This window comes from Cibotium barometz, chromosome 6, assembly GCF_041138505.1.
Source record: "Cibotium barometz isolate CiBa-2024 chromosome 6, ASM4113850v1, whole genome shotgun sequence".
Taxonomy (NCBI): domain Eukaryota; kingdom Viridiplantae; phylum Streptophyta; class Polypodiopsida; order Cyatheales; family Cibotiaceae; genus Cibotium; species Cibotium barometz.
Genome location: NC_141051.1, coordinates 34,701,820 through 34,719,522, shown reverse-complemented (window position 1 = coordinate 34,719,522; position 17,703 = coordinate 34,701,820). Strand labels below are relative to the sequence as shown.

Genomic DNA, 17,703 nt, shown 5'->3' with positions numbered 1-17,703 from the left:
CTGGAAGAAGGCAGTCAACTGGGACTGTCTTCCTCCTCTATGATGTGCGGGTGTCTGAAGTAAGATCTCCCTGTGTCTCTGTAGTGCTAGTAGTAGTCTGCCTAGCTGTCTCTGGTCCGATCTCTGTCTAAGTGATGTGGTCCCTCTAAAAACCTCAGGATAGCATGCCCTGATCTCCTGCAAAGCACCACACTGGCAAACATAATGCTCCTCTGTCTCTACCCCCGTCTGGCATAATCTGCAAATGCGCTCTGCTCGAGGGATGCGTGCTGCTCTCCCAGTCTCGATCTCTAGTTGGTGTGACGAGACCCTTAGTCGCCCAATGGCTACTCTGGCTCCATGTGATAAGTGGACCTCCAAGTATCGTGGTCACTGGATGAAGCCGTCTGTGGAGTTGCTCAAGAAGTGGTCTCTGTAGTAGAGCATCTTCGTGGGGAGTGGTTGACTGGGAGATAGCCAAGTCTCCTGTATGTGGCCTTGCCAAATGTCATGTCTCATGACTCTGTTCCTCTCTGTCTGAGAGAGGCGTCTGTGTGGTGCTGCTAGGTCATACTGTAGGGTCGTAATCTGTCAATATCAATCCTGTGTGATGATATCCACTGTACCACCTGGGAGTACCATGACCAGGTATGTCCCTCCTCAGCAAGCTGTCTGGATGCCTCAAAAGCAGCCCGAGATACCGATTTAGTGGGAGCTCCCGCATCCTGTGTATAAAAGATATAGTCTGGAACATGGCCTCTGCTAACATAGGTGGTACAGCAAACTCTGCTCGAAGGATATCATGTGGTACTGAAGGTTTGCTGCGGATCATCCGTGAGAGCATCAAAATCTGAGGGCACTCTATCTATGTCCATGAGGATGTAGCCAAACCTGGTGCCCATACTGCTGCTGCATACATCAATGCTGGAGTAACTAGTGTATCAAATAGCCACCCCTTAGTACGGGGCTCCTGGAAGTGTGTCTGGTGACACTGGCGTTCCAAAATTGCTAGTGCTGCGTACCCTCGTGTCACTCTGTCTCTGGCTGCCTGTGCCATAGAGAATCTCCCTGATGAGCTGGTAAATGTGACCCCAAGGTATACATATGAGCCCACCACCTCTACCTGTCCCCGGGCTAGTGTAAGGATAGTCTGGCATCTGACTGCTGCTGATGTATAAAAGACCATAACCTTGGTTTTCCCAAGGTTCACTGTGAGTCCTCGCTTCGCACAGAAAGTATCCAGAGCCTGTAGATGCCTTTGTAGCCCTGTCCGAGTATCCGACACAAGAATGATATCATCAGCATATAATAGAATGTGTACAGTCGTACCTGAGATGTCAATCCCAGAGCCTCCTTTGTGTATGATGTAGTCTGCTACCTCGTCGATGTATAAGCCAAAGAATGTCGGGGAGAGAGGGCAGCCCTGCTTCACACCAATGGTGCTGGCAGTCATAGTCCCCTTGGGCATCTAACTCGTCCAAACATTTGCTCATATAATCTGTAAATCCCCCACATCATGTCGAGGGGTATGCCCAGTGCCTGTAAGCGGTGGAAGAGGCGCTCTCTCGGGACTATGTCGAAGGCTTTGCGGAAGTCCACAAAACAGCAATAGAGTCTCTGTCTCCGTGCCCGAGTTTGGTCAATCATGCATCTCAGGGTGAAAATGTGATCAATAGTAGAGAAGGCTCGCCGAAAACCTGCCTGACCAGGGGCACGAAGCCCCTCCCTCTCAGCGTGTGTGCTCAATTCTGCCTCCAGGATAGCCCCATAGAGTTTGGCCAAGGTATGACCAATCATGATAGTCCTGTAATTACCGGGGTCCAACATGTCCCCAGCTTTGTGGATCGGTACAATAGTGTGCATCGTCCACTCAGCCGGGAAACCTTCTACCAGAGCCCTGTTAAAGAGGTAAGCAATAAAAGGAGAGAATGTGTCAGTTGCATAAATGAAATGCTCACCCTGTAAGCCGGTGTGATCCTCAGCTCTCCCATGTTGTAATCTATGTATAGCTCGAGATACCATATCGGTAGTAAAGAAAACCGATGAGGTCGGTGGAGTCTCGGTGGGGCGAGGGATGAGTGGCTGGTGCGGAGCATCATAAAGCCCTTCTGCATAACTCTGCCAGCGTTGAGGATCAGTAATCGGGGTGGGGGGGTGTGGCTCTCTGAGTCGTCGCCAAGCAGTGGCTGCATCTTTGCTCATGAGCATGTGGTAGATGTCCCAGTATTGAGCCTTCTCATATGTGCGTTGCTTACGGCGTGTAAGAGAGCGCATCTATCTATTGGCCTGATTGGCCTGCTCTGCTGTGTTATTTCCCCTTTCGCTATCTGGGCTCGGAGATGTCGATGAAGCTCTCTGCACTCATTATCATACCATCTATTCTGGGGCATGTCCCCGGATCTAGGTGGCTTCCCTATTTGGAGATGGTGTGGAAAGCTGTGGCTAGCTGCTGTGTGCAGTATGTGTGAAAGCTGGGCCGTCAGTACATCGATGGGTGCTGTAGGGTCCATACCAAAGAGGCCATCATGTACTTTTGAATCATAAACGTCTACAAGCTCCCGGGTACAGTGGAAGATGGTACGAGATGCCTGAGTGGTCGGGGGTGGCAGATCAAGAGAGCTTCTAAGAGAAAAAGCCAAATAAGTATGGTCCGCACCAATGGGGCATGTAGGGATAGTGAAAGTGTAACAAGACCGTTCTATACACAATATTGGTAGACAACAAGACAAGATCAAATAGATGGAGAGAGAGAGATTTTATTATATTGCAAGAGAGGTTACAACGGAAAAAGTACATCTATATAGAAGCTCGACCACCCGACCACCCCCGAGCGTTTGTATGCATAGGCTGCCTTGATCACACTCTCACTCGCAATCACACCCTCAATCGCAATCACGCTCTCAATCACATTCACAATCGCAATCACAAGAGGTCTCGCGATATATGTGTCACACACACACTCGCGGTATGCCGAATATAGAGAGACGCGTTCTCCAAAAATAGCCAAAAGCGAGCCGGTGCTCCAAAAGCGCGCGGCCCTTTCCTGCAAATTTTGGCGCGCGGTCGATGCTGCAAAATGTGGTAAAAAACAAAAGAAAACTTTTCGAAAAGATTAGCAAAGTTGCATCAAGGGATCCAGAGACTCACTGAACAGATTGACAATCTTAACCTTTCTATCCAGGGATTTCAGAATCAAGTAAGAAGGCCACAAGAGGAGAGACAACCAAGAAATAGATTGGAACAGATACAGTGTTTCAACTATGGAGAGAGGTCACATAGCACCTCAATGTCTTCTCCCTAGAAGGGAGTCGGGTGGGATATACCCAGTGATTCAGAGATAGGAAGGGGATAGACCTGTGGACCACAAAAATAGGGAAAATGGAAATCAATTGCCAAAACAAGGTCAGCAGGCTCATGGTCCCTTGGGCAATGTGAACATTTTGGAAGCTATTCCAGAGGAGATAGATGAGGTTGATGTGATGGCCAATAAAAGGACAAGGTTGCAAAGGTCAGAATCTGAAGTAGCAGATAGAGAAGAAAGAGCCAAGAGGAGATCAGAGAGAGGGAAAGCTTCCATGGATCAGGGTGAGGAAGATTGGGATGGGGGATTTTCAGCTAGGAGAAGGCCAGGCACCCTACAGTTTGTTGGCAAATGGAAAGCACAAAAAGGCTAACATTACCTATGGACAATTGCTACAGCTGAATTCCACTGTGAGAAGACAATGGCATAAGCTTGCTAGCATCAGAAGGGTGATTCAGTTGAGTAAGGTATGAGATGTATTACCTGTGGTAGATGTCTGGATCCATGGCAGAAAGATAAACAAAGTTTACATTGATGGTGGAGCTCAAGTATGTGTGATTACTGAGGAAGCAATTCATTCCCTAGAGTTCGAAGTTACTGGAAGATCCATGTTTAGTGTGAAGATGGCTAACAGTACCAGAGTGAAGTGTTTGGGGTTTATTAAGGATTTGGAATTGAATGTGCTTGGTCAAAAAGTGAGGATTGATATGCATGTCATGCCAGCTGGTAAGCTGAAGAATAAGAGGTTCAGGTATGACTTGAAAACAGGGAAGATTATGGAGCTTGGAGAGGATCAGGAAGTGGAAACAAATGATAGCTCTACCTCATTTGAAAGTTATGATGCCTACTCTTCAGAGTCTACAGAAGAAGCTGATGATGATGCCCAAGGGCTTGGACCAAAGCTTGTTGGAGATGGAAATCGATATGTGTGGGCTGCAGGTGGCTGAGGTCAGAGAGAAGGAAAGGGCTAGTAATCTGATAGGACAGGTTGCCCATGATGAGGGATTTCATGTTCCAAAAGAGGAGCTGATGGAAATGGTTGATAAGGATTTGACTATGGAAGAGAAGGAGCAGTATGAGATGGTCTTTGATAAGTATCCAAGGTTGTTTGCAAAGGAGTATACCCAGATGAGAGGGACTTCCAGTGTGGTACATGAAATCAAATTGAAAGAGGGGATGGAGCCCATAGCACAGAAGCTTAGAAGGCTTGGGACTATTCAAAGGCAAGTACTAGAGGTAGAAGTGACTAAACTTCTGTGGGCTGGGTTCATTTACAGGGTTCCTGAAACTGATTGGGTGTCCCCTGTGGTCATAGTGTCTAAAAAGGGAAACAAATGGAGGGTATGTGTAGATTATAAACCCCTGAATGCAGCCACAAGAAGACATCATTATCCCCTACCTTTTCAGGAGGAGATCTTGGATCAAGTTGTAGGGAGTGAGAGGTATTCTATATGTGATGGGTTTAGTGGTTACTTCCAAATCAAGATAGCTCCAGAGGATCAAAAGAAGACAAGCTTCATTACTCCATGGGGGGTGTTTTGTTACAGAGTGATGCTCTTTGGACTCTTGAATGCATATGCAAGCTTTCAGAGCTGGATGGACAAGATACTTGGACCTTATTTGGGTATTTTTGTCAGGGCTTTTATGGATGACATATGTGTTTACAGTGACAGGTTGCTTCATGTCAAGAAACTAGATCTTGTATTTCAATGACTTGATGAGGATGGGGCTCAGTTGAATCCAGGTAAGTGTAAGCTTGCAAGAGCAAGGGTAGTGTTGCTTGGGCATGAGGTTAGTTTGAATGATAAAGCCCCTGACCCTTCCAAGGTAGAAAGTCTGCTACAGATGGAATTGGGCATGGTGTTATCATCCCTGCTAGAGCGCAGTGGATCTCGATCATGCACGAGGGTCAGAAATTGGGAATCTTGAATATCTATGCACCTAACGTGAGAGGTGAAAGGGTGGCCTTTTGGGACACCATTACAAATGTCATTCCCAAGGTTGATCATTGGATAGTGGGAGAAGATTTTAATATGGTTGAGCAACCTTCTAACAAGAAGGGTGGACGCGAAGGGGGTTTACACCCTTTGGAGCGAACCTCATGGGAGAGGTTTACGCTTTCCTTTTTTGGCAGGGATTGCTGGACTGAGGATGACTTCCAGAGAAGGCCAAATTCCTTATCTTTCTCTTGGCATAACCGTAGGAGCAGGGATGAGAGCATCTTTGCACATTTGGACAGGTTTTATGTGGATGATTGGTCCTTGGACAAAGGAGGCACCATTGCTATTATGCCTGGCACCACCAAATCTGATCATTGCCCCATCGTTTTGTGTCTCAGGGAGCCTGGGGCTCGCTCGGCCTCTCCCCGTGTCCGTATCCCTAACTCTCTTTATCTAGATGCTGACATCTCCCTTGAGATCAGAGAGAGATGGAGATCTTGTGACGGTCCTGATCCTCGTCATAATATTGCGCTAGCTCTTGAGAGGACCAGCCATCATTATCATAGCACTGCCTTGTCCAAGAAGGAGGAGGCTCTGGACAAGGAGAGAGCTATTAGGTGTAGGATTGCTGCTCTTCAGAGGGAACATGAAAAGCATCCACATGCGTCTTGGATTACAGACCTCTTGACCACAGTTAGAGCAGAGCTGCAGTTGGCCATGGACAGGAGGGCTGAGTTCGCGTTTCATGCGAACGAGGCTTTTTGGACTCAGATGGGTGGCAGATGCAACAAAGAGTTTTTTTAAGCACACAGGCCTTCCCATAGCAGGGATTTTGTGAGGTACTTGTAGGATTCACAGGGTGAGGTTCAGATTGAGCCTGATAAGGTGAGGGGTATTGCTTCAGATTTTTATCGGTCTTTGTTGACTGCAAAGGTGCCCTCTCCTTAGAGAGACATGGCACGGCAAAAAGTTTGGGAGTGCATGCCCAGGCTCATTACAGATGCTATGTGTTCTTCCCTGGATGCCCCTTTCTCGAAGGATGAATTCCTTCACGCACTGCATGCTCTTTCCAGTGGTTCATGCCTAGGGGATGATGGTCTTTCTCCCACCTTCTTTATTCTTTTTTGGGATCATATTGGAGATGCTATCCCTGTTGCCCTTCAGGAAATGTGGTTGTCGGATATGATGCGGCCATACCTCACGGAGGGGCTGATTCACCTTATCCCCAAGAGTGGGAACAAGACTGACATCAAGCAATGGAGGCCCATCACCCTCCTTGGATCTGCATATAAAATCTTAGCTAAAGCCTTGAGAGTAAGGCTGCAACAGATTCTCCAAAGGACTGACTATCCATGATACCCAAAATGGGTTCCTCCAAGGAAGGAGTATATTTGATAACATCTTTTCTTTCTGGGAAGCTGTCGAGTGGGCAAAGTCTAGTCAATAGCCTCTTGCCATTCTTTTGCTTGATTTTGAAAAGCTTATGATAGAGTGGATTGGGATTTTTTGGAGGGCACTATGGCACACATGGGGTTTTCCCAAAACTGGATCAAAGGGGTGTCTTGCCTATCCAGGGAGGCTCATAGCACTGTTTTAGCGTGTGGGGGGCGCGGTGAGCATTTTCAGATTTCCCGTTCAGTGAGGTAGGGTTGTCCCCTCGTCCCTTTACTGTACCTCATTGTAGCTGAGGCTATGAGCAGGTTTCTTCGGGCTGCCCCTGGTGTTGTGGGTCTTAGGCTGCCTTTATGCACGGAGGAAGAGTTTTTGGACTCTGGGTTAGCAGATGATACAGTGTTGTTCCTTGAGGCTTCACATGCTTGTTTATGTGCTTTCCGGACAGCCTTGGAGGCGTTTTGTTTGGCAGCAGGAGCTACTATCAATTGGCATAAGTCAGTTGGTTTTACTTTGATTGAGAGAGGATGCTCTGCCAGCCGTGGAAGAACTTTCTCATGCAGCAGATCACGAAGTGTGTCCCTGTTCGTGGAGGTGACTGGACTCTCAGCTCACGCTTTATTTTTTCAGATGCAGTTCACCGCTCCCCTTCATCCCCCCTAGTTAGGTCCCTCCTATGGGCTTGGGACTACCTGAGGAGTTTTTTGGTACACATCCCCTTGCGTTCAACGGAGGAAGTTAACCGGCAGCCCATTCTGTGGAATGATTTGATCTTAGATGTGCATGGTAGGCCTCTTGGGGCAGCTATGCATATTCTTTGGACCGGCTGGGAGACGGTATGCCCCATAGTGTTGGCTTGGAAGAGGCTTCAAAGCCTCACCGAGGTGCAGAGATTGGATTTCACGTAGCATTTGAGAGGCTCTAGCCAGAGGATTGCACAAATTGATGCAGCCATTCCCAACCACTGGATTACTGGATCTTTCTTGGAAGGCCGTCATCATTCTTGGTTTGGGATTTTCTCTAGGACAGGTGTTCCTCTTCAGGTTATGTGTCTCCCCTTGCCTAGGGAGGATGATGTACCGGTCTTTTTTTCTATACAGGATGGATGGCAGCTGGAGAGATGTGACATGTAGGACCTTATTGAGGGCCCCAGATTCGTCCAGTCAGAGTTGTTGGCAGGTTAGGGAAGCACGTCTTTGTTGACCCCCCCCCGAAGGATGATCATAGAGAGTGTTAGCCTTTGGTTGTATGGTGGCTGCCCTATTAGACATTTGCATTGGGACCCCGGTGAGTGGGAGTGGAAGGATGCTTGTAACCCTTTGAAAAGCATGCCTTTTTTCAGTTATACGGTGCGGAATGCTAGACATCTTATCTTGGGACACATTCAGAGTGTCCCTACTCTTAGACCCCATTGGGAATCTTACAGCATTTTGACTGACATTCAGAGGGTATTTTGGCAGAGATTGTGGCATTCTTATAGGAAGCCACAGATTTCCTCCTTTATATGGGTTTCTCTTCATGGTGGTCTAGCCACCAATCAGTGGAGGTCTGTTACTGGTGCTTGCCCAACATGCCCTAGATGTGCAAGAGTTTTGGAGTCAATTTACCACCATTGTTTATGGGAATGCAGGGAAGCACAGAGGGTTTGGTCTGCGATTGCACACCTCTTTGGTAGGATTAAGAGGGATGCTATCATTTCTTTTGGTTCTATCATTTGGTTGACACAGTCTGGGCCTGAGCTGAAATTCGAGGGGACTGACAGGAGCTTGGCCATTATGGTTAGGCAAGGAGTTGCTCGGCAGTGTTGTCTTCAGGATTTGCCACTTTCACACTTTGTCCCTCCGGCACAGAGGTTAGACAGCTCTTGGGAGATTATTGCTAGCATCTCAGCCTGGAATATCTGGAAGGTTAGATGCACCGAGGCCATTGAGGGTACTCCCGTTCTTGTTTCTCAATGTCTTTGCAGGATTTGGAGTGATATTATTCACACCATTATGGCTACTTGGGCCAGAATCCAGGGATCTTGGAGGGCTGCGGAGAGGAAGCGCGGCTAGTTTATGAGAGAGTGGGACATTGGTATCTTTTTCACATCCTCTCATTCAGGACCCTATTGGCAGCATAGGGCTTTTGATTGGTTGAGATCTCCACCTTGCTTGTTGGTGTGAATCTCCATTTTGTAAAAAATTTTCATACTTAATAGAAGTCTCCTTTCTGGAAAAAATAAAATAAAAATGCAATGGGTTAGTAGAAAGAAAGAAAGAAAGAAAGAAAGATTTTATTAACGTCTTCCAAAAGACCGAACTCGGCCTATGAGACAAATCGGAGTACCTGTATGGGGTATCCTCTGTCATCCCAACAAAATGAAAAAGTACTGAATAAAAAAGCTGAATCTGGGTGTGTAGGGGATGGAGCTCTACTACTAGGAGAATGCAAAGCTATATGCATGGAGTATACAATCATGATATGCAACCTAGCTAGCTCCATCCTGTACCATACTGGGGGTATAAAATGGTATACATCAGTGAAGGGGGTGTCCACAGCTCCCTGAAGATAGGGTTTTACAGAGGCTGCTATTCAAGCTTGTGCAGGAGCATCCTAGAGACTAGGATCTGTATTTGGACAGAGCATTGTGGGCCTACAGGGTTTCAGAGAAGCAGGCAACAGGGTTTACACCCTTTCATTTGGTTTATGGGGAGGACTGTGTGCTACCCATCAATATCATGTTACCTTCTCTGGGCTTAATTCTGCAACATAGTGTAGAACAAGGGGAGCAAGAAAGGAACAGATGGGCCAAGCTGCATGCCCTTTTGTTAGACAGAGATGAAGTAGTCAAATGATATAAGAGGGAAAGTCAGAAAAGGATAGAGAAGCTCAACGAAAGATTGGGAACAAGGGTTTGACTGCGGGCATGTTAGTGTTGAGGTATAATAGTGCTTTGGACAGCACTTTTCAGACCAAATTTAGGGTTAGATGGGAAGGGCCATATGTTGTACATCAAGCCTTCTCTAATGAAAGTTACCAGCTCAAGGACTAGATGGCAGACTGCACCCTAGCAGAGTTAAAGAGCCCTAGGCATCTCTCATCTGGGAAGTCCATGATCTTGGAGAGTGGTCCAATCCCGTCTCGGAAGAGGCAGTGGAACCTCCCCCTAATCTCATATTTGCTCGACATTGGCATATGTAGTGCTTCTCTATCTCGGCCTCTATATGGCAAAGCTAGTGCATCCTGTCCTCTGGTGTAGCCGTCCTTGGCCCATATCTGGCTGTCTCCACTCTCAATTGGTGGGATGAGGTGCGGATCTGGCCAATCACACATCTCACTCCAAATGACAGATGTGTGTGTCCATGTAGTGTGGGCGTGTGATAAAGCTATCCTCTGTCAAGTGAAGAAGGTGATCTCTGTAGAAGGCCATCTTCGTCCCCAAGGGCTGAGTGGGTGAGCACCAGGTCCTCTGAGTATCCAATCCAACAATGTCCTTATGACCCTATTCAGCTATGTGCGGCTAAGATCAAAGGAGGGTGCCTCTATGCTGTACGGAAAAGGGGGGAGTGCTTCCATCTCCATGCCATGTATACTGAACCAACTGCTCACGTGCACATACCAGCGTTGTGTGTCTCCATCTAGTGCTAGTTGTCGCAAGGACTCCATGGCTAGCCGGGGGTATTTGTCCTGTGGGAGCTCCCATAACCTGTGCCAGTATGTCACTGTTTGGAGTAAAGCCTCTGTCACTATCGGTGCAGCCCCCATTTCCGCCCGCACAATCTTTGTGGCACTGATGGCTTACTCCTAATCATGCGCGATCACTGAGAGAGAGAGAGAGAGAGAGAGAGAGAGAGAGCGTCTACTAAAGACCCAATGGGCCGAGAGAGAGAGAGAGAGAGAGAGGTCAATTATTTGCAGGAGGTGCAAGCTCTCTTGAATGCCTTGCAATCCTTGGCTCTGTCTGCCAGAGAAGTGACGAGCTTGATGGTGCGATCTCTTGGTTGGGTCATGAGGTGCAAGCTATTCAAGACGAGCAGTATGTGAAATTCAAGCTCTTGGCAAGGCTTGATGCTTTGCTGGATGATAATTGCCAAACCCATAAGTTTTATGCACCCTTGCATTAGAAATATGCAAGGGAGAATATTGTGTATTTACAAGATCGGCAAGGGGTTATTATTCTTGACCCGGCTGGGGTGGTCGACATTTGTATGGACTACTACAAGGACCTTTTGGGACCCCCGCAGGTGGATTCGGCTGAGGTTATGGCAGCCCGGGACTTGTTGTTTCAGCAAGTTAGGAATCATGTCTCTCCCGATTTGGCAGTTGATTTGGATGCACCGATTACGGAGGGAGAGGTGGAAGCTGTGTTGCTTCATTTTCCTTGGGGGAAAGTCCAGGTTGGGATGGCCTCACAAATGAACTTTTCACAAAGTTTGCTGAGGATTTGAAAGTACCTTTGATGGCTATTTGTCAAGAGGTATGGAGCTCAGGTTTCATGCCTTCGGATCGGAAGATTGGGATGCTCCGTCTCTTATCCAAGCTGCCTTAATACGTAAATAGGCGTTGATTAAGCAAAAGCCATGAAGAAGCAGGTGGTAATGGTGCTGCTGCTCGACTTGGAAAAAGCTTTTGATCATGTTAGTTGGTCTTTCCTGTCGCAGCTTATGACAACTTTGGGTTTTGGGCCTCAGATGTCCAATATGATTTACACAATTAGTAGCAGGGTGGAAGCCCATGTTATGCTAAACGGTGGGGTGACTCAGGGTGTTGGCTTGACTCGGTCTTTGTGGCAAGGATGCCCTCTTAGTCCACTGTTTTTTGCTATTGTCACACACCCCATACTTTCCTTGCTAGATAAGATGGCTGAAGATGGCCAAATTTTGGGTCTGCATTTGCCGAGTGGTCTACAATTGGTGGGTTAGGCCCTTGCAGATGACTCTTTCATGTTCTTGAGGGTTGACAAAAGGAATGTTGCTTGCGCTATGGAGGCTTGGGATCTGTTTTCTCATGCTTCCGGTTTGTGCATTAACATTGAGAAGTCCGCCTTGCTTAGATGCACAAAATCGGATTTGGTTGTCTTGGGATGGCAAGGAAGATTGGTCCCTAGAGGTTGTATTACACGGCATTTGGGCTACCTTGTGGGTGTTGATGTATCGACCAGGGAATTGCTGAATTGGATGGTCACCCGTATTCATGACAAGTTTTTGTACTGGAAGTCCCAAGGGTGGCCTCTACATGTCCGCCTTAAAGTGTTTCAGTCTATTATGATACCAATGGTCTCTTTTTTCCTTCCTTTGATACCATGGAGTAAGAAGTCGTTGGGTGAGTTAATGCAGCCTATGTGATTTATGTTGTGGAAAAAGCAGGGTGATAGGGCTGGACAGACTTGGATCTCTTGGATGCATATTACCACAGGGAAGAGCTCTGTTGGATGTGCACATTCATCTTCTGGCTCGCCGTTGGCCCTTGTTTCAAGACTCGTGTCTTCAGACGCAGCCTTGGGTATATATGGCCCACAAACTTATTGCAGAAGTTGGTATTCATCAGGGTAAGACAAGAATTGCTGCATCATGGTGGGAGATTTTGAATGGGACACAGATGGTCACTTGGGCTATCCTATTGGGATGGATGTCACCAGCAAACAACTTTTAGAATGGATCTCAGGCGTATTGGGGATAAGTTTGTGTACTGGAAGTCTCAGGCATCTCCGTTTCACACCCGGTTGAAAGTGGCTCAAGTCATTATGCTAGCTATGCTTTCTTATTTCTTGCCCTTACTACCTTGGTCTCGAAAGGCCTTGACAGCTCTCACCCAGCTGTTTCACACCCGGTTGAAAGTGGCTCAAGTCATTATGCTAGCTATGCTTTCTTATTTCTTGCCCTTACTACCTTGGTCTCGAAAGGCCTTGACAGCTCTCACCCAGCCGCTTCTATTCATGTTGTGGAAAAAGAAAGGCAATAATCCAGTGTTGACTTGGGTTTCATGGAAGCATATTACCACCTGAAGAGATTTCTTTGTTGGGTGTTTGGGTACACCTTGTCCTTAGGTGGACTTTACTTCAAGCTATGTGTGTTGATTCCTAGCTATGGATAGACATGACGGTTGCATTTTTGGAGGATGTGGGTATTGTGCATGGGAAGACCCGGATCGTTGTATCTTGGTGGGATGTTCTAAATGCTTCACAATCTGTGTGTGTATCTGTTTCTCCTCTGCTGGATCATTTGGTTAAATCATGGCAGGAGGTGTTATGGTTCACTTCTTGGAGACCTCAAGATTCTTGTCGAGATGAGAACTCCCTGCTTGTAGAGGTATTGGCCACCTCTCGTGTGATTACTTGGCGAGAGAAGAATAATTGTAGATGGCAATTCAATCGTATGGCGAGATTGGGTGTTGTGAGGATGTCTGATACTTTGTTGCCTGGGCAGTTGCGAATGTTATCATTCCGTTGTGCTCGTCATAGATTTCGTGCGCCCCGAGGTTACAAGTGTTTTTGGTTGTAGTTGCAGCAACAAGTGCAATCTCTGGGCCGCCTTCCTAGGATGGATTCTTCTCATGCATGGGATGATTGGGTGTTGGGTCACAAGACCAGGCTGTTGAAGGCTTCCACTAATGTTGTATATCATCTTTTGGTCTAAGATCAACGATGGCTTGCAGCAAAAGCTAATAAAGTATGGAATGTTAAGAAAACGGCCTCCTGGTGGAAGTGCATCCTATTCTGTCGCTGGCATTTCACGCTTTCTTTTCAAGGCAAAGTGTTTATTTGGTGAGTCATGGTTGGGGGCCTGCCTTTGGCGTCGGAGACTTCCGAATGGCAACTGTTTCTTCTGCTAGACTTGCCCAGAATATAGTCGGCTCAGGTTTATTTCTTGCCCGTGGCTTGCCAATGATGGGAGTTCATCTCTTCAGTGTGGCAAATGGAGAGTGGACACACTTTGTCACCCAGGCAGTGGGTATTTGGACATGATCAGCTGGGGGAACAATCAGCAACATGAGGTCTTCTTTGTTTTCTTTTGATGGTTGGGTCTTTGGCGTAATCGGCTCATGCGAAATGCTTTCATCTTTGATTCACAATCAGGGGTGAAATGTCATGTCCAGCGCGTTCGTGGTCTATTTCTTTGGCAAGTTTCTTCTTTGATTGATGCACATGTTATCACCAGGGTGCAAGCTGACCCTTGGTTACATGCTCTTGAGTCTTTGTACAGTGGGCATGCCTCATGTGGCCTTTTAGTGTGTGCGATCTGACAGCCTCCATGTACATGTTTGTATAGCTGGTCATGTGACCTTTGCTTTGTATTCGATTTTCGTAATCCAAACAACCAACCATAAGAGAGGTCAATATGTCAACTACTTGTGGGCCTCTTATAAGGAATCATGTGCAAAGAGCTTCATGATAGTCATAAGTGAAGTGATAGTAGAGGGATGGTTGTACACCCTTGTTCCCTTACTCCCGATCCGGACATTGATATAAGGCCGTTTCTGTTCACAAAATAGGCCCTTACACCATGTGCTTCAAGTATTTTTCAAAATTTTATTTACCAGGATTTTTTAACAAAATGCAAAAACCCAATTGTCCCATTGCAACTTTGTTGAGTAAGGGGAACAAGGAAAATGAAGAGTTGACTGATGATGTGGTCCTTTTGTTGTTGCAGGCTGTTGATCCAAAATCCAAGCCAACGTCTTGGCTCAAGGGGGGCGTCAGAGGTAATTTTCTTCTGTTGTCTTGGTTGTTTAATTCTCTCCTTTCTTAACATATTGAAAGAATATTCAAAACTTGAACAATGCAGTCGTTTCTTAGGCTGATTTTTTTAGATAAAGCCGAATTACATGTGATAGGCTATACTAGAACTTCAAAAAATAAAAAATAAAGAGACTACATTAGGGCCAGAGAATATCAATTTTAACACAGCACATGGCTGAGGCAATGTGTGCATCACTCTCTTCTTGCCATACTTGGGAACGACAATCAATGCATCTTGCTGAACCTTCACAAGAGGTGAAAAATGAGACTTCATATCTCCCAAAGGATCGTCCATATTGAGCTTCTTTAACACAGACAAGCTTTTTGTTGTTCATGTTCCCTATGCTTATTACATGATGGTATTAGCTTCCTCTCCACTTGCATTTGCATAATCAGCCATAACAACATTTTTATCAAATATATGGACCGTGCATCAAGTTTTATTGAAGAGTACATCCATATTCAGACCACACACAGGAGATATGCTTAGAAAACTTTGGTGCAAACTTGATACACACTCCATTCATATCTTTGCTGTGTTTTGTAGACTATACTATCTGCTGCAGCTTCAACAGTCCCATTCTTGGATTTATTAAGAGAGGCAAATCAATCTTTACGAATCGTCATGTGCCTGTCAGCACCATAATTAGGCGACCATACATCTTTTGAATCAAAATTGGAAACCATGCATCTCACTAGCTATAATTTCTCTTCTAATGGCTGCCCTGTGCAAGAAAAGTGCCTGTATAGCTCAAATATAATCATTTCTTGGATCACTTATTTCCTGTCCTCGTCTACAATTCCAAAACTGTACATTATGATCGGTTCTCATACAAGTGCTTTTTTGTTCCACTAGAATTACTCCGCATAGAAATAGCATAGAGTTATAAGATACCTGTTCATGTATCAGTTTGGGGTACCATGACCTCGGTCATAAGGAATAGTAACATGAGTTGAGACCTTGATCTTGATTGGCAAGCTGTTTCTAAATATGTTGACACAGGTGAAGTCGCATCCATTCTTCAGAGAAATAAATTGGGAGACACTTGCCATGCAGAAGGTATGTGGCAAGCTATTGCTAATGAGCGCCAGGATGCTTTTAATCTTTTTTAAGCTGTTTCTGATGATAAGGTTATTAATTTTAAAGAGAAACATGCAAATTTATGATTATGCAGGTAGCTTTTGTTCCGAGCCCTGAAAGTGTTGATGATACTAGCTATTTTACCTCAAGGCCTCTCCATGATCAGTTGAATTCAGTACATGAGCATATGTGCTCTCGAGAATGCTCTTGTGGCAGTAGCATCAGCACAAGCTCCGGAAAAGGAAGGCTAGATGAAGAGGTATCCTTGTTAAACTCGAATTTAGATCTAACTATATATATGACCACCCAAACAAGCTGTTGGAATGTTTGAATGGTTGTCAAGTATTTGCAAATGTATATGAATGAATGTACTAGTTTTGATTGGAGAGGATTTTCCAACTGTGGTGATCTGTTTCGCGCAGGAGGATGAGTGCTCAGAACTTGCTGATTTATACAAGCCAATCATGAAAAGTAGTTTTAACAACTTTTCATTTAAGGTATGGTGTCTTTGTTAGACTTTGTCTTTACAAAGGATGTTTATTTTTTGTTGCTTATGAAATCCTGTTTGGAATACAGAATCTCCCACAGCTTGTATCAATTAACTATGATCTCTTCTCACATTCCACGAAGGACCTTTCAAAGAGTTCTTCATCAGAAGCTCCCTGTGGCATCATGGAAGAAGGAAACCCCTGAGAGTTGGATGGCAAGTGTGTGGTGACAAGTTAGCATTGCTGAGCACAAATTCATCACTATGGTGCTGAGCTTCCTCTCAACTACCTTGATAATTTGAGCACAAGTTAGCATTGCAGGATAATTTAAGCACAAGTTCATCACTATGGTGCTGAGCTTCCTCTCAACTACCTTGATGCAATGTCTATCAAGCTTTAGAATTTACCTCAGTTAGAAGGCCCCTGCCTGAGTGGCTAGTGAATTCGAAGCCCAACATCTGTTGTATAATATACAACCCATTACAAAAAAAGAATTGGCCTTTCAAATCTCAAACTCTGGCTTCAGGGGCAGTCCCCTAGTTTCAACATGTACCATGCTTACAAAAAGCAACACTGTAAAGTAGCCAGTCAGAATTCAAAATGTAGGCAAGGACTCCGAAGCTTGTTATAGCTCGCTCCTTATACATACCTTTACATGCTTACAATCATTTGTGGCCTTGATTGGGAGATTCGCAAGCACGTTACTATCGACATTAACTATGCAAGTTAGTAGTTAACCAACTTAACTTTGCTTGGAGGAGTGCACTAATTATTAGCAAGTGGATTTCCTAGGTGCTACACACATACTACAGAAGAAGAAAAATGACTAATTATATACAGAAGGCCCAATTAGCTATGGACCAATACACTACAAAATATGTGATAGGAGATGTCCATAGAAAGTTTAATATTAAACATATTACACAAAAAGTGGAATCAGAATGTAAAGGTCAATCAATTTAAATATATCAAAAAGCACCATAATGCGTAAGTCATTTGCTCTTTGAGTGAAGACTGTTAGCTTATTCTCTGCCATTGCTCCTGCACAAAGTGTGGTGAATCTCATCTCTCAACGAAGATTTGTGCTTGCCTTTTTTGGCTCTAGGGACGATGACTTGCGAGGCATGAACAGTCAACGAAGAATTGTGCTTGCCTTTTCTGGCTCTAAGGATGATGACTTGCGAGGCATGGTCTCCTCTGTTGGTGGATTGTTGGCTTTTGATGGAGAATGCCTTTTTTTTGGGGGAGCCTAAAGGTGAGAAGCCACCCAGATGTTTTGATGAAGGTGCCTTATGGTTGAGGCTTTTCAACTCCTGCTCAAGTTCCGCATCATGTCTCTATAGCTCAAAGTTAGTTGTTACTCTAGAAGTATGTTAGGACAGTGGTTGTGTACTTGTTTCTTGGCCACTGTTTCGGGTGGCATTGTGCACTTCTAGGTTTTTGTTTGTATTCACCCGTGTAAGTACTCTGTCACTGTTTCGGGTGGCAATGTATCACTTCCAGGTCTTTCCCTCTTCTCTTTAGGCACCACTTGTGTACAACTTTGTCACTGGTTCGGGTTTCCATATCGTAGATTCTAGAATATAGATTAGTTGCTAGAACACCCCAAGTATTTGTACTCAGTGCCACTGATTCGGGTGGCACTTTGAGCACTTATGTTCCCTAGGAATGGTAGGGGGAGGCAGTGTTGAGATAGTTGAACGTCTTTGCCACTGTTACGGGTGGTATCGAAGTTCAGCTAGCTTGATACTCTCTTTCACTCCATTCATTATGGTGCATGTTCCAACATTCCCTCTTTTATG

At 45.5% G+C, this 17,703-nt stretch overlaps 1 protein-coding gene across 2 annotated transcripts in view; it reads left to right on the top strand.

Annotated features, from left to right (window-relative positions):
• Window positions 1-16,653, top strand: part of LOC147637675 (putative serine/threonine protein kinase IREH1) — a 181,013-nt gene extending 164,360 nt beyond the window's left edge. The window contains exons 13-17 of one of the 2 annotated variants that reach the window (XR_015266070.1): window positions 14,244-14,295; window positions 15,336-15,392; window positions 15,508-15,672; window positions 15,836-15,910; window positions 15,990-16,569. Coding sequence is in view for 1 of the 2 variants with exons in the window: in XM_086799504.1 (XP_086655630.1) it covers window positions 14,244-14,295; window positions 15,336-15,392; window positions 15,508-15,672; window positions 15,836-15,910; window positions 15,990-16,106 (466 nt within the window). In the remaining variant the exon portion in view is untranslated. Of the gene's footprint in view, window positions 1-14,243; window positions 14,296-15,335; window positions 15,393-15,507; window positions 15,673-15,835; window positions 15,911-15,989 lie in introns of both variants that reach the window. The other variant, XM_086799504.1, reaches the window with a different exon arrangement.
• The last annotated feature ends 1,050 nt before the right edge of the window (window positions 16,654-17,703 follow it).